The sequence below is a fragment of the Equus przewalskii genome, chromosome 13 (assembly GCF_037783145.1).
Source record: "Equus przewalskii isolate Varuska chromosome 13, EquPr2, whole genome shotgun sequence".
In the NCBI taxonomy this organism is placed as follows: Eukaryota; Metazoa; Chordata; class Mammalia; order Perissodactyla; family Equidae; genus Equus; species Equus przewalskii.
In genome coordinates this window covers 84197561-84213984 of record NC_091843.1, presented here as the reverse complement: position 1 = coordinate 84213984, position 16424 = coordinate 84197561, and the positions used below count along the sequence as shown (strand labels likewise).

Sequence of the window (16424 nt, the reverse complement as noted above, 5' to 3'; positions counted from 1 at the left end):
ACATTTTTTTCTTATTAATGTGAATTATAATGACATCTGTGTACCTGTATACTACTGGATTGGTAATCACCACATCTCTGACATTAAAGGCAATTCTTCCCCTTTGATTTTCTTATGGTGCTTTTAACCAAGAAATAATTATTTTAAACTTCTTTCATCCTTGATTTTAAAACGTTTTTTCCAAAGTGTACCTTACTTGTATATATTTGTTTTCTTGTTTTGTAAATGACTGTTTTATTCTTATACCTCAGAGTACTCTTTAAACACATGACAAAAAGAGAGTTGAGGAGCCTTCAATTGTAAGATTAATTTGGTTCCTTGGACTTCTTGATGAATGCTATACCTGACATTTCTTTTAAGAAGCTGAAATTTCGTTTTCTGCCTCACTGAGCTCCACATTTCTTTATTCTTAATGCCTTCCATGGCACATAGTTATAATAGTTCTTTACATCTTCTTTTTGGTAAGTTGTATCATGAATTGATGAAAATAAATTAATTTAAAAAAGTTAGAGAAGCACATTGAGACTCCTGTGGTTAGGCATTTATCCCCAGGAGGGGACTCACTGAAAGAGGTGGCATCAGATGTGTATACTCCTGTGAGCAGTGTCCTTTGTGGAGTGCTTATTGCTGCTGTCATTAGTGTGTTTGCATGAACTCAAGATGGAAATGTTACATTTGCCTGAGAGATGATACGTAGCAGGTGATGGTAGGAAGGAACTCTGCATTAGGGATGGAAGAAAGTTTTGACATGATGTGTGAATGATTGTTAATTTATTATTTTAATTCAAAAAGAGAACTATTTGTTCTCTATTGCTGCTATCAAAGGATCCTGGAGGCACAGTCATGGGTTTCTTGAGCTCTAATACCATCTCAATACCAACCTGTCCTGTGTTAAGGACAGCTGTAATTGAGATTTGAGAATTGTTGATTGTAGGGGATATTTTCTCTCTTTGCAGGCCTTCTTTCCATGATCTGCTTTTGTCCTACACTACAGCTAATGAATGGAAATGTGCTTTGTGAAGAAAAATTACTAAAAATCGTGTTAATCTAGCTAGAACAATAACTGAAATGTTTCACTAAATGTTTTGTCAGAAGAGAAAGCTATGATAAATATGTTTGCACAGAAATCTAGATGACATACCTTCAAAGTAACAAGCAGGCTTGAATCACTGCCAGCATCTTTTGAACATTCAATGATGTAAATTGAATGAATGAATAAGATGATTTATAGAAGGTTCATTGCTGTTTTTTATCTTTGTTTGACCATCAGAACCTTGACAGGGGTAGGTTAGAATATCGTGAGCCAGAATTCAGATGTGAAAGGCTCGCCCCCAGTCCAGTAACTTGCCAAATTAAAGATAATGGTGACGGTGTATTATGGGAGTTGGGGAGCAAACAAAGATCAGAGTACACTCTGTCATCACCTGGCGGTGACTCAGCCCTGACCTTGTCTTCTGAAAGGTCCCGTCATAGTAATAAATCAACAGCAGTAACAACCACCACCACCACGGGTGTGACAGCTCCTCAACCTTGAGTACCGCTGAGATAGGTACTCTGCTAAGCACTATCTGTTTGATCCTCTCAAAAGTCCCTGTGAGGTAGATACTGTCATTATCCCCATTTTATAGCTGAGGAAAGTGATGTTCAGAGAAGGTCACTTATATTTGCCCGAAGTCACACAGCTAGCAAGTCAGTGGCAGGGTTGGAGCCTTGGTCTGGATTCTCTGACCAGGAACGCATGACATCCCCCATTGTGCTCTCCAGCTTCTTGATGAAGAAGCAGAGCTTATGCACAAGCCTGGAAGAGGAGCATGTGGTCTTTCTGCCCATCCAGAACCACTGTGAATCTACAGTTGCATCATGAAGGACCTCTCTTCTTTGACTGCCTCCTGAATTAATGCCTTGCTGTTCTTTGCAATGCTTTATCTTTTTCTTTTTTCATTGGAATACTTCAGTCCTGCAGAAAACTATACAATATAAAGAATAATATGACCCTCACCAGTGTATCCACCTCCCAGCTTTGTCAGGACTTATTTTACCCTATTTGCTTCTGATCTTTCTTTTAAAAGCAAGCATTTTCAGTTAGTATAATTTAAAGAAAAGAAACTTTGTGCTTATGAAATAGAAATTCTAAACTTTGACCTCACCATATGGATATAGTTTGAAATGTATTCTAAAAGCTTCCTGAACAAAGTCCTGTGAACTGTAGTACTTTGTTTACAACAAAGATCTTTGGAATCAATAGAGTTCAGGACCATAATTAAAGAATGTTCTCTGTTTACAGCTATTTACTTTCAAGGTTCATCATAGAATAATAAATAACTGTTTTAGTTTTCTGAAGTGATGGCATTACTGATTTCTGAGTAACCTTGATTTCCTATTTATATTTTTCCCCCACTTCTAGCACAAAAGCTGTGAGCCGCTTTCATTCTCCTTTTGTTGTAGAAAATTACAGACATCTGAATCAGCTCCGGGAGCAGCTAGTCCTTGACTGCAGTGCGGAATGGCTTGAGTTTCTAGAGTGAGTTTACAGTGAAAAATATAATCTGACTTTTTGCTATGAGAAATAGACCGGAAAATCTTTCCATCAAAAAGAAAAGTAGAGATTACTGCTTGTGACCTGCCATAAAATAGTTGAGTACATGTGTTCTCTGATTTTACTTTTTATCCATTGAAATGTAGCTCATCTTAGTGAGAGACCAGATATACTTTATTGTTACTATACTGACATTTTGTTGCTAAAGATGTTTAGTGGAGTCACTTTTTGAAATTCCACCTTGAACTTTGTTTGCTTTTCTTATATAAAGGCTTAACATTTCCAGAGTTGGACAAGTATGGGTTAGTTTTGTTTTTATTATCTCCATTTAACTTTTTTTCTTATTTTTTTTTACATCCCTGTTTGTTTTCCCCCTAACTTTTTATTTTGAACAATTTAAAATTTGTGGGAAACTTGAAATGAGCACATATATACTCTTCACCTAGATTTATCAAGTGTTAACATTTTGCCACATTTGTTTTATATTTCTCTTGTATACTCTTTTTTCCTGAACCATTTGAAAGTAAATTTTAGACATTATAACATTTCACCCCCTAAATACTTAAGTATACATCTTTTAAAAATAAGGACATTTTGCTATATAATCTTAACAGCATTAATCACACCTAAGAAAAATTAATATTAATTTAAGAAATATTGAGTTCCCTCGGTTTCCCCCACCTCAGATCTTTAAATGAAAGATCTAATCAACTTTCACATGTTGCATTTGGTTATTTATGTTTCTTTAGTCTATTTGACTCTAGAATAATCCCCCATCTTTTTTTTCTCTTTGCCCTTTTCTTTTTTTTATGCTTTTTGGTAAGGAAAATTGGCCATGAGGTAACATCTGTTGCCAATCTTCCTTTTTTCTCCCCAAAGCCCCAGTACATAGTTATCTATGCTAGTTGTAAGTCATTCTAGTTCTTCTATGTGGGATGCCATCACAGCACGGCTTGATGAGTGGTGTGCAGGTCCACGCCCAGGATCCAAACCAGCGAACCCCAGGCCACCACAGTGGAGGGCACAAACTTAACCCCTCGGCCGTGGGGCTGGCCCTTTTTTGTTTTTTATAATATGAATTTTTTTTGAGGAGTCCTTACTGTTGTCCCAAAGAAGGCCTCATATTCTGGATTTATTAGTAATAAATTAATATTGTGTGTTCATATTGACAGGTTTAAGTCAGTGGTGTGCTGGTTAATGGTTAACAGCCAGATCTCTGGAAGAGTAGTGGTGTCTGTGGTGTTTGCTGGTTTCTGTAGTGTAAATACTCCCACCATGACTGATTTCAAGCTATTGCTGGACTGGACGTGGGAAGAGATGTGCACAATTGACTTTCTTGAGTCCTTAGGAGCCAGCTCTGGACCACCACTCATCTAAGAACTTTATGTATATTAGCTCATTATTCCTCACAAGGGCACTATGAGTGAAATATCATCATCTCCAATTTACAGATGAATAAAGTAAGATGCAGAAATAAGAAGTAAGTTGCCCACAGTAAGGGGCAGGATTGGAGCCTGGATTCAACCCAGGGTGTCTGCTGGTAGGAGGTGTGCCCTTTACCGTCAGGCTGGAGAGCCAGCCCATGATGAATGCATAGTTACCACTCTAACAGAAATCTTTCTGTTAGTCCTTTTCTTTAAAAACTGAAACAGTAAATATTCAGCGAGGTCCTTCAGGGAGCTTTATTCCATTTAAAGTAACCCATCTGACAAGTGAAATAAAAGAACAAAAAAGATATTATGTGACAGTTTTTAAAAGATAGTAAGTTGGCACCATCTCCTTTTGCCCAGGGGAATCTTGAATTATAGGATCAAAAAGAGATTCCAGTTTACTTATCCTGAATCTTTTGAGGTTATCTTTTGAATCCAGGGATGGAAATTTGGTCTAGTTAGTTCCTTTTCCAATTTACTTTCACTTTCCCATTTTAAGGGTTTTCAGAGCCCTTGAATCTCTCAGTTCTCCTGGCTTTTCCCTTAGTAGTATCACTAAGAACATGCAAAATAGGACTAAAATTACTCCTTTCAAACTTCAAAGGCCGCGTTCCAGGGTCCTGGGATTTGGTAAGGTAATTCATATTCATTCTGTTCAGGGTATACGTGAATTTATAGAGCTGGCTTATGTTCTCCCTGTCATTATTCTAGGTTAAAGAAAGTTCAGGTCTCCTGGGATAAAATCTTTGGCATTATCCTTGATTGTTTCTTTCTTTTTGTCCCTTTTTTTGTTATCAGTTTCCTGTTTGTCTTTTTTCCCTTTGAGATGTCTCTTTGATTTGCCTCTTCTCCTGTTCTTTTCTAGTACCCCACTGTCACCTCATACCGTTCTTACTGTATCAGCCCTCTGCCGGGCCCTTCTACCAAATTAACCCAGGAGAATTCTGCTTTCATCATAATCACACCTTTGCTGTAGTTGAGAGTTGCTAAGAGTGAGCTAACACTAAATACAGTATCACAGAAGAATCTGATATATTGCTCATGATATATTGCTAAGTGAAGAAAAGGATGCAAAATATTTGTGTTAAAGTATGATACAATTCTGTATGTGTAGATTCACATTTGTACACAGCATGCAAATCTTCGTATTTTTAAAGATTAAGTATATATATTCTTATTGTTATATTATTAATATGCTTATGGCCATTTATACATCTTCTTTGGAGAGAAGTCTACTCATATATGTAGTCTCTAATATTAACTGATTAGTTCTGGATATTGAGGTTCCTGGAGATTTTTTTCTTTTGAGGAAGATTAGCCCTGAGCTAACATCTGCCACCAATCTTCCTTTTTGGCTGAGGAAGACTGGCCCTGAGCTAACATCCATGCCCATCTTCCTCTACTTTATGTGTGGGACACCTGCCACAGCATGGCTTAACAAGCCATGTGTAGGTCTGCACCTGGGATTGCAACCAGCGAACCCCGGGCCGCCAAAGTGGAATATGTGAACTTAACCGATGTGCTACCAGGCCAGCCCCCCCTGGAGATTTTAATTTACTTTGCGCATACATAATTTCAAAAGTTTCTATAATGTACATATATTACTTTCAAAATAAGAAAAACATATTAAAATTTTTATCTACAAAAAGAATATTGGCTGAAATTTAGAGCATTTGCAGCTAGAGCCCCCACTTGAGAACAGCATTGATTGTTATGCACACTGTTTATTGAGGTGCCAGATTGTGTGAATATGATGTCATTCAAAAAATTAACCTCAATGATCCTGACATCAGAGGATTGAATACCAGTTATACAAATGTATTTTGTCTCTTACTGAGATGCTAACTGTTATGCATTAGTCATATTACTTTTGATCCAAATATTGCAAGAAATCAAGGCTGTGAGAAACTGTGAATGGAACCCTCTCTCTAAAAACATGCCTCTTCTTTTGTGTTCCAGAAAGTGGGCTGTGGGTATTGAATAATCTTCTTAACTGCAAATTTTTTAAAAAAATGAATTCTCTCTCTCATACAGTAGTTGAAATATTTTAGAAATGCATTTGCAAATAGCAGATAAAATGTTTTCCATTTTTATTAGCTTCACATATCATTGAGTAACATCTGGTGGTAGACTTTTCTGGCTGTCATAACAGCTTTAGAACCCAAGTGTCTCAATCTGCTTCCCAGGCACCCAGCAGTATCTTTTGGCCAGAGATTAAATCATAGTGCTTTGGCTTCCTCCTGAAGGTGGTTGGCAGCTTAGTGATGAAGTTGCATGCTGTTACATTATAAACCCTCTCTATTGGATTGTCACCTGAATTGCCCATTTTTCAAAGTATGGATAATCTCTCTGAAATTTGGCAAAGTATAGCAAATGGACAAAGACCAAGAAATCAAGCAAGGCTTTGTAAGAGATATGATGATGATATTTAAGGCTTATGATAGTTTTTCATTTTATTCATGTCTTATCTCTGTAATTGACATGAGAAAGAACATCGTTGTCCATATCAAAGTAATTACCTTATCATTTCCTTTTTTTTTTTTTAAACTGAAATGGTACCCACTGAGAGCCATGTCACTCGTTTTAATCCTGGAAATTAGAAGATCATTAGGGACAGTTAGCTTCAACCTAAGGCTGCTGGGTAGTAGCAAATTAGAGTCTTGGTAGCCTGGACAGGGCCTGAGAAAGGAGTGAAAGAAAAAATTGACTTTTTTTTTTTAGTGTCAAAGGTACTTGACACTCATCTCCAGAGATGCAAGAGCAGAAACATCAAATGTGGCTGCGCTCTGGTGAAAGACTGGTCAATAATTAGAACAGAGACAGAATAGGCCACAGTCCAAAGGGTAAATGAGTGGTCGGATCTAAAATTGAAGCTAGACCAGGAAGGCCAAGGCATGATCGCTGGGCAGCCACTCAGGAGTTTTGGGTCCGTGTAGCGTGTGGCATCTTCAGAACTCAGAGGCATTTTTAAGGTGGCAGTTGAGTGCTGCCTGTGTGATGCCAGGGGCCAATCCCCTTGTGTTTGGGCTTTGCACAGACTCTTAACACTATTAATGGGGTTCATACTGTTTGTTTTGGTGAATTTTAATTCAGTGAGAAATAGATAAATTATATTCATTATGCTCTGTCTACTCAAAGCAGTATAAAATATGCCATAAATATATTTTTAATATATTAATAGTAGACATCTTTGTATAGAAGCTCTTTTAAATATATATAATTCTATCCAAATGAAACAAAAGGAAGCCTGAGTAATCAAGCTATTAAACAGAAGAGTAGTTTAATGTAGTTTCCGTCTCTCTTAACTGCTAGATATGCCTGGTTATTTTGTTTATGCTCCTCTTAGCTAATAAAATGATTACTTACCGTACAGCTTTTATAGGTCTAAAGAATCGATTTGCTCACCTTTTTGTTGTTGCTTCTGCAGGAATTTCAGTGAACATTATCACTCCTTGTGTAAGGCAGTGCATCACCTAGCAACTGTTGACTGCATTTTCTCCCTGGCCAAGGTCGCTAAGCAAGGAGACTACTGCAGGTAATATATTTTTTTATTACTCCCCCTTTTCAGTGCTTTAGATCAGATGACATTATTCAGTTAATTTTATTGTTTTTATTACAAAATATTGAAATTACTCAAATATGTTGGACTCTTGGTAAAGCTGAATGTCATACACATATGGCTTGATATAAAATTAACAAATTCCTTTTCTTGCCTGCCCTATCATGGAGTACAATGAAAACAGATGTTCACTACAATTCTAGAGGTAAATGTTATATATTTCAATTTTTAAGTTTATGTGGGTGACATTTTTATAAAGGAGAAATCCTTTCATTTGTTAGCTTTGACTTGAGCACTTTATACTATGTTTAACTTTATAATTATAAAAGTCTCATTTAAGTATCATTTAAATCAGATATGAGTGAGACTCAAAGTATGATTCATTCTAAGGCAAATTGCTCTCTGTTGCTCTCAAATTGCCCTTCTAAGAAGTCTAAAATCTTAACCTTGAGCCGAATCTTCATCTCAATGCTTTGTCCTCCAGACCCACTGGGGTGGGCATCCTGTCTTGCAGACCCACTGGGGCTATAGTCCTATTCCCTTAGCTTTGCCGGGCAAAGAGCTCCAGGCCACCCTGCCCCCATGGTGGCTCTGTGCTTGGGCCATGCCTCTGAGGTGGTTCTCTGTGGTAGCCTCACTTCCCCTTGGTGCTGTGTGCCCAAGCTTGCTCCTGCAGGTCCCCCAGCCAGGAATTGCTGCTGGTGGCTGTTTGTGGCTTAAGTGGGTGTTGCCCCATTGGGCGCTCTCTGGGGTCTCTTGTAAGAGCACATGCCCTTTCATGAGGGTTCTGCCCTTGTGACCTAATCACCTCCCGAAGGTCCCACCTCCTAATACCATCACATTAGGTATTAAATTTCAACATATGATTTGGAGGGGGACACAAATATTCAGTCTGTAGCACAGAGCCCAGATTTTTCATATACTTAAGGAAACTAGGAGAATATTTAACTCACTGGCTTATTGTGAGGACTAAAAAGAAAACGTAGAGGAGAGACTGCCCATGAGTGCTTGTGCACACCGACTTCCTGAGTAGACATGCTGCGCTTTTGTACTTCCTTCGTAGCTTGATTTCCTCTCTAATTTGTGCCGAATACCTTTTTTAAAATTTAAATATCCCCTGTACCTAGTGTAGTACCCATAGTGGATGTTAAAAAACAGTTTGTTTAATGTAAAGCATTTATTTATTTTTGGGAGGAGAGTTGGAGGAATTGGCTACACCAGTTGTAGACCCAAAATGTACTGTTTGCTGATTTGTTTCATTTGGTTTTGTTGTCTATGTGTGGAGTGTAGCCACAGTGTCGGGCACAATAGTTTTGCTTAATACCGGTTCTTTGCATTTTCATTATTGCCCAATTTTTGGTCACATCCGACCAATTCAAACATACAGATTTGCCTAGTTAGTTAACTGTAGGCGTTATAGAGCTGAAACTTTACAGTGCAGTAAGTGGGGAAAAATTATATCCTATTTATCGTCTATGAAAAATGAGTTATGTGAATTTACCGCAGTTGAATCTCGTTCTGGGAGAATAAGAGTCTGCCTGCATTTGACTTGATTTCTTCCTTATGTATTGTGATCTTAGTAGGAGTTCTTTCTCAGTACACAAGGCACGTGAAGCAGAGTTTTCCTAATGGAATCTGTGTCTGAATCAAGCAGAGGATTGGCTACAGCCTGTTCACTTAGTGTGTGTTCAGAGAAAGTTTCTTCCCGTTGAAAAATAGTTAGCCTGGTTTATCCCTTCTTCTCCTTCTTCAAGTGGCCTTTTGCCATTTGCTACTGATGCTGCTGCTGCAGCTCGAGAAAAAAGAAGGGCCTGTGTATGGTATGTGGTTTACTCCATTCACCAAACTGAAATGTTCAGATCTTTATATGTGTGTGCATATTTATATGTACACATAATGTAGAATTTAAAATATACATAATTTGCTGTGTGATGTGGTAACCAGAATCTACCTTTGATGTCAGAAGCCTGGTTCTAGCCCACTGCTGTCACTAACTAGCCATACACTGTACTCTTATTTAAATCTCAGGTATCCATATATCAAATTGTAAGATGTAAAGTTAGGAATTAGTAAATGGGATAAATCTTAAAGTTGTAGGAATCCTTTACAGAGATGTAGTTTTGGCAGACACTCTGAGGAGTAAAAATGTATCCCTTATTATATTACTGTAAAACTATATGATTATTTCCTAGACTCATCAGAGATTTAACAAACACTTTTAGAGTATCTACTGTATGCAAGTTTGGTGCCAGATTTTTCAGTTTGGTGCTTCTTGTTCTGATGGCACCTTCCTGTATATATTGAGAGATTCCTTGATTTGCATAAGTAAAATCTGAATCTCTCTTTTAGGCATGTCCTTCAGAGTATAGGCTGTGGATCAGACAGGTGTGGGTTTGAATACTAGCTTCATTATTTATCAGCTGACCTTAAGCAAGTTACTTAACTTCTCTGATCCTCAGTTTCTGCATCGACAAAATAACACCTACCTCTCAGACGTGTTGTGCAGATTAAATGAATTAAGATAGATGAAACGTCTAAGCAGGATCCGGGAGATAATAAACATTTAGTAAATGACAGTTATTACAGATGTTTATTCAAAATCAGAAAGAAGTATTACAAAATTCTGTCTTTAATAAAAAAATCTGAACTTAAGGGTTGTTAGTATCTTTCATACCTGTAATAATTGGTTTTTTAAAAATCATTTTTAGTTCTCTGTCAATTCTTAATCTTGTCTGTCTCCTTGAACACAGTAAGCATAGTTATCTTAGAGTCTGTATCTGATCATTCAAATATCTGGAGTCCTTGTGGATCTGTTTCTATTGTCTGTTATTTCTCTTGTTTTCATTCATGTATCTCCTTGAATGCCTGGTTATTTTGATTATCTTCTGTGTATTTTGCATTGTATCTGCAAAATCATTTTTAGAAATAATTTGATGTTATATTCCTTCTGAAGGAGTCGCATTTGCTTCTACCAGATGTCTTAAGACACTACTAACAGTCTAGCATCACTTAATCCGTATCGGGGCTTGAATGATTCAGAAATTCAAAGGCTGCACTTCTTACCTCAGATGCACCCTTTATACCTGATGTGCAGGCCCTTGATGTCTGAGTCCAGAGCAGAGCTGTCCATAGTGCTCAGCCTCAGCTGTTGCTGTCTCTCAGAAACCAGCAACCCCCTCCCTGGGCCTCTGTCCTGCCCCAGCTCCTGGCCTGGGAATCCCTGCTATCTTGTTAGTTATCAGGTGTCTTCAAGTACCTGTTTATACTTTATCCCACTTTTTGTTTGTCCTCAGTAGAGGTTGTTCCAATCCACCTATTCTATCACTCAGACAATTTCAGGAAATGTTTCACGTGCTAAAATACTTTCCAAATTGGACATTGTATATTTTACATTAAGAAAAAGCCATCTGAAAAAATTTAAATAAAAAATTATGCCATAACCTTTAAGTAATGCAATCTCTTTTAGCAGCCGTAAAATTGAGTGTAAATAGCCATGAAATACAAAACTTTTATCCAAAATGCATTTTAAGCTACTATTTAAGTATCTGAAATGTATACTTTTTTTCTTAGATACCCAGCTTATTTAGAGATTTTAGTGTGTTTGAGCTATTGCAGTAAGTCAAATTGATTATTTGGCTTCATAATTGCAGTCTTTTCTTTCTAAATGCTATTACAACGTTTTATTCACTGTAGTCTAACATCAGGCAAAAATTTATATGTTAGGTCCTTCTAGCCAATTTATATTCTGGATATTAAATTCTTTTGCTAATATAGATTATGTTCTGTTTGTCTGGGGCATTTAAAGAAGAAAGATGTGATTTTAAAAATAGAAAATAAGATAAATTTATTCAAGTTCAGTGTTTCATTCTTTCTAGGTAACATCCAGATTTCCTCGGTTCTTTTTCCATCAGTGCCATAGAAATCATCAACATGACTTTCATATCTTTCTTGCTATAACTATCCTGACCTAGTGTATCATCTCAGCTCTCTGAATTATCATTTTCTTCTTACTGTATCAGGAAGTATTTTGTAATTATATAATTTGATAGCAACAGAATAAGTCAGTGTAGATTTTAGAGCAGAACAAATCACTCAAAATTTTATTCTAAACTGAAAACCTTCCCAGGAAATCGTAGCAATGTCATGAATATGATTTATTGATTTCACTTGGCAGAGAACCTAGGGTTTTATTTTAAAACTCATATCACTTACAGAAGGTTTCATTTTTCCTTTACAGTAAATTCATAACCCATTTAGATAAAAATCCTATCTTTAGAATTATACTCTAAAATCCAAGAACTGTTCTTTACTGTAATTTTAAATATTTCTTTCCAAAGAATGATTTCAAATTGTTTACTCAGAAGGTACATCGGTCACTTTCTTTAAGAAATGGGAGCGTACATTCTTGAGGTTTTGCTAGCCAGATATATTTAAGAAGAAGAATTCAAGTATTTAGGAAGGTAGTATCTTTTGGTGTTATGAGTAGGTTCAGAAATGTGCTTATATGTGAAAGTTCTGAGTCAAAGAACTTGATGGGGTCATTGATAGGATATTATGATGAAAAAGACCAACAAATGGCCAAGAAATTGATGAAAAGATGTTCAACCTTAGTAATCAATGAGTGCAAATTAAACAATGAGATAGCACTGTTCACTTAGCGCATTGTTAAAAATTAGAAAGTGTGGCAGCCGGCTCTGTGGCTGAGTGGTTAAGTTTGGTGTGCTCCGCTTCGGTGGTCTGGGTTGGTGGGTGCAGATCCTGGTAGTGGACCTCTACCACTTGTCAGCCATGCTGTGGCAGTGACCCACTTATGAAGTGGAGGACAATTGGCACAGATGTTAGCTCAGGGCTAATCTTCCTCAAGCAAAAAAAAAAAAAAAAAGAGCAAGATTGGCAGCAGGTGTTAGTTCAGGGCTGGTCTTCCTCAGCCAAAAAAAACAATACCAACTTTAGGTGAGGGCAAGAAAAAACAAGTCAACTTTCATATCCTGCTGGTGGGAAAGTAAATTGATATAGCTACTCTTATTTATTAAAAAATATGCATAACCTGTGACTTAGAAATTCCACTTCAAGAATTTCCTCTAGGAATTTAAAACTATGGACCAAGAACAGTTTAGTGGATACCAGGGGAAAGGTGGGGTGGGGGGTGGGCACAAAGGGTGAAGTGGTGCACCTACAACATGACTGACAAACATTAATGTACAATTGAAATTTCACAAGATTGTAACCTATCAATAACTCAATAAAAAAAAAAAAAAGAATTTCCTCTAGGTTAGAGAAACACTTGGACATGTGCACATGGACATGTGTATAGGCTTGTTCATTGCAGCATTGTTTTTAACAGTGAAAATCTAGAAAATCTAAATGTTCAACAGCAGAGAACAGCTAACTCATCCATGCATCAGCTTCCAAAGAATGCTGAAGATCTGACAAGAAATGATCCTTAATCTTCAGTATACCATACCATCAAAGTCCATTGGACTTACTTTCAGTTTTTAGTGTCTTAAAGGCCTTCCAAAGAACAAAGAGAAAATTTACTTTTTTAAGGAGAATAAAACTCATTCTGTCTTGCATTTACCATGTGGCTCCATTGGACCCTTTTGTAAATCTAAGATGCATTTTGGGATCTTTAATGATTTTATGTTTCCTGTGTCTGAAGCATTTTACTATTTCATCATCCTAGGAATTATTTCATCATTGTTTATCATTTATTCCCACTATGCTATGAAAGTCTAAAATAAGAAGAAAACTGGAGAATGATGATGCAAAACAGAGAGAAGTCACTATCACGTCATTCTTCAGTTTTCTCACTGTGTTGCCTGAAGTGTTACGTCATCTTTCAAGAAGATACAAAAGAAGACTGGAGACTGGTGTAGTCTGCTGCGAACTTTCAATGAACAGAGTTGAGAATTAAGAATTTTTCATCATAATCGCAGAGAAAAAAATTGACATAAGACATTTCAGTTATTAATTAATCAAAAGATGGATATGAAGAGAAAGGTGGCAGTGCTCTAGATAGTACTGATGATGGTGGAATTTCTTGTGTAAACAAAATCTCAGATTATGAGCGTTCAGATAACAATATCCTAGATGAATTGTCTCCAACTCAAGAATCAGTGTGTGAATAATTTATTTGTAAAGGCAAAATGAAATGTAGTATTCTCATCCAGTTAGTTCTTCCATAGGGAGCACACCTCCTGCAATATTTGGTGACAAGAATCTGGACCATCCTGTTTTGTAAAAGGACGTACGGCTGTGTTCTTTTATCTATTATGATGTTTCTGCACTAAAATTTATTTGATACTGTTTGTAGGTGGACAGGTGTGGGAGGCAGAAGATTGAAAGAAAATAGATAATGAGAAATAAGAATATTCATTTGGTTGATTATTCTCATTGTATTTATAAATATAAAAATGAGAATGTTTTGCAATTATGAAGCAGAGAAGATGGCTGTCTTCTCATCCACAAAATTATGAGCTTTGAAACATTTCAAAGAACTCTTATTGCTTTTTGTCAATGCAAGAGAAGAGCCAGAAATAATAAGCTAGAACCTATTAGAAAGATATTGAAATCTAGAATTAGTATTTATAAATGAATATGGTCCAGGTGTGTGCATGACAGCTGATGAGCAGTTAATGACATTCAGAGTGTGTTGCCCATTTCAGGTATATATGCCTTCAAAACCAGGAAAATATGGAATAAGAATTTGAGATTTTCTCTGTTTAAATTCTTACTAAAATTTGTCATGAGGTCCTTTTTTTCTTTACTACCTCTTTATTCTTACTTCTGCAAATTATTTGTAATATGACTTAGAAATACTTAAAAAAAATAAAAGAGTTTGTTGGACCCATCTGGTAAGTGGTGAAATATATTTTTTATGTATACTGAGGGTTAAAAAAATAATTGTGGAATAATATATTACAGTATGATTCTGTTTTGTTTTTTTTTTTAAGAAATCACAAACTGATATGATGGGTGTATGTAAACCTAAATGCATAGAAGAAGCTTGGGAAGGGCAGACACCAAACTGGTCCCCGTGGTAACCACTGGGGAGGAGCCCGAGAGTAGGACAGCGCTGTGGGAGCTTTGATCAGTGGGTAACGGTGTAGATAAAAACAGAAGGATGAAAGCTTAAAAAACAAGACCAGCAAGGCAAGAAAAATTTTTATGTCAAAAAAAGTGGAAGACACTAAAGCCCATAGAAAGATGTTTTAATTAAACAGAATATAAAAAATTTTAGCTCGTTTTGTCCCCAAGTCCAATATAATGTATATTAATGTAATAATTAAACCTAGAAATAATTTTACATTATTTCCTTTATTATGCTTATTACTGAAAATGGTTTAAGTGGCAATAATTTGAATTTTAATTTTTATTAATGAAAATACCTTAGAGAACAGTAGAAAAATAAGAAATAAAAAGGGTCTTATAAAGGCAGGTCTCAGTAGTGGAGCCATAGTAAGACTCTGCTGAAGTGTGTGCTCAGAGCACTATCATTATAACAACTGTCTTCCCAATTCTTGTTTTATAGTTAAATTTAACTTTTATACTCGAAGCCTTATTCTGAACATATGTTCTTAAAGTCGATGTTTAAGGTTTTGTTGTCTGACAGACTGGCCACAGAAATTTTTCATGTTATCTTAGAGATTTTTTTAAAGGCTATTTCCATGCCTAGTAAATTGAAACATGCTTCTTTTTGCAGACCAACTCTACAAGAAGAAAGGAAAATCCTAATAAAAAATGGCCGGCATCCTGTGATTGACGTGTTGCTGGGAGAACAGGATCAGTACGTCCCCAATAGTACAAATTTATCAGTAAGTACTGCATTATGGCAAAAAATAAGTAAAAGATGATGACATCGATCCCAAACTTTTAAATACCAAATAGTGTTTTTAAAATTTACGCAAGTTTTAACTTTGACTTTAAATGGACTAATCCTTGGCTATAGTTTTATGTTCACCACCAAATATGGAATTGGTGCTATTTCTAACGAGAGATTATCCATAGAGGGAAAGATTTAGCAGCTAAAGGATGAGTCTTAATTAATTAGTCTAGGGAACCCAGTAAAAATACTTTGTATTTATAAATGCCAGAAAATGCTGGTGGCGTGGAATCATACGATGGCTTTGCAAATTCCTGTGAGGGTGTAGTGTGGTATGCTTTGTCTTGTGTTCTCCTATTTTCAGATGTTCTGTGAAAGAATGAGAGATGCTTCAGCTGATTTCAGATGAGAATTTTTGTCGTGTGGGCTAAAGTTCTCTAAATGATCTTAAATATTTCTTCATTTAACACGTACTTATTGAGTGCCTGTTTAGCCCTTGGTCGTGAAGCATGTATTAGGACAGAGAGTGGTAAGCAAGACAGAAATATTCCTGCCCTCAGGCAGAGAAGATAAGTTATTACAGTACAGCTTGAGAAGTGCTGCAATACAGGAAACAAGGGCGTCTCGGGAGCATGGAGCAGGTCAACCTAACCCAGGGTAGGGGGAGCCTTTGGGGAGGTTTTTCCAGGGATGAGGTACTGACTGAAGAGGGAGTCAGCGCAGGCTGGGGAAATGGAGAGGGGTGTTCAGGTTGAGGAACCAGCATGGCAGAGACTGGGCGTGAGGCAGAGCAGGGTGAATTCAGGGAACAGAAGATGCTGAATAAGCGTTGGAGCATAGAGTGTAAAACAAAAAGTATTCAGAAATAAGGAAGCCAGTTTGCTTATATGCCATATTAAGGAATTTACATTATTTCCCCAAAAGATTGAGAATACAGCAAGAGAGTGATTGAAGCTGGGGGAAAAAGTGAGTGTGTGGGAGGGGAGGGTGTGTGTGTGTGTGTCTGTGTGTCATATACAGTTACATTGTCAAAGATAAAGCCCTACACCAATTAAAGCAGTAAGGGTAGTTTTATTC

At 36.7% G+C, this 16424-nt stretch overlaps 1 protein-coding gene across 2 annotated transcripts in view; it reads left to right on the top strand.

Moving 5' to 3' along the window:
- The window catches only part of MSH3 (mutS homolog 3), a 157870-nt gene that overhangs the window by 88760 nt on the left and 52686 nt on the right, over positions 1-16424 (top strand). For both annotated transcript variants that reach the window (XR_011525691.1, XM_008518033.2), the window contains exons 17-19: positions 2405-2521; positions 7394-7501; positions 15228-15339. Coding sequence is in view for 1 of the 2 variants with exons in the window: in XM_008518033.2 (XP_008516255.2) it covers positions 2405-2521; positions 7394-7501; positions 15228-15339 (337 nt within the window). In the remaining variant the exon portion in view is untranslated. The remainder of the gene's footprint in view (positions 1-2404; positions 2522-7393; positions 7502-15227; positions 15340-16424) is intronic.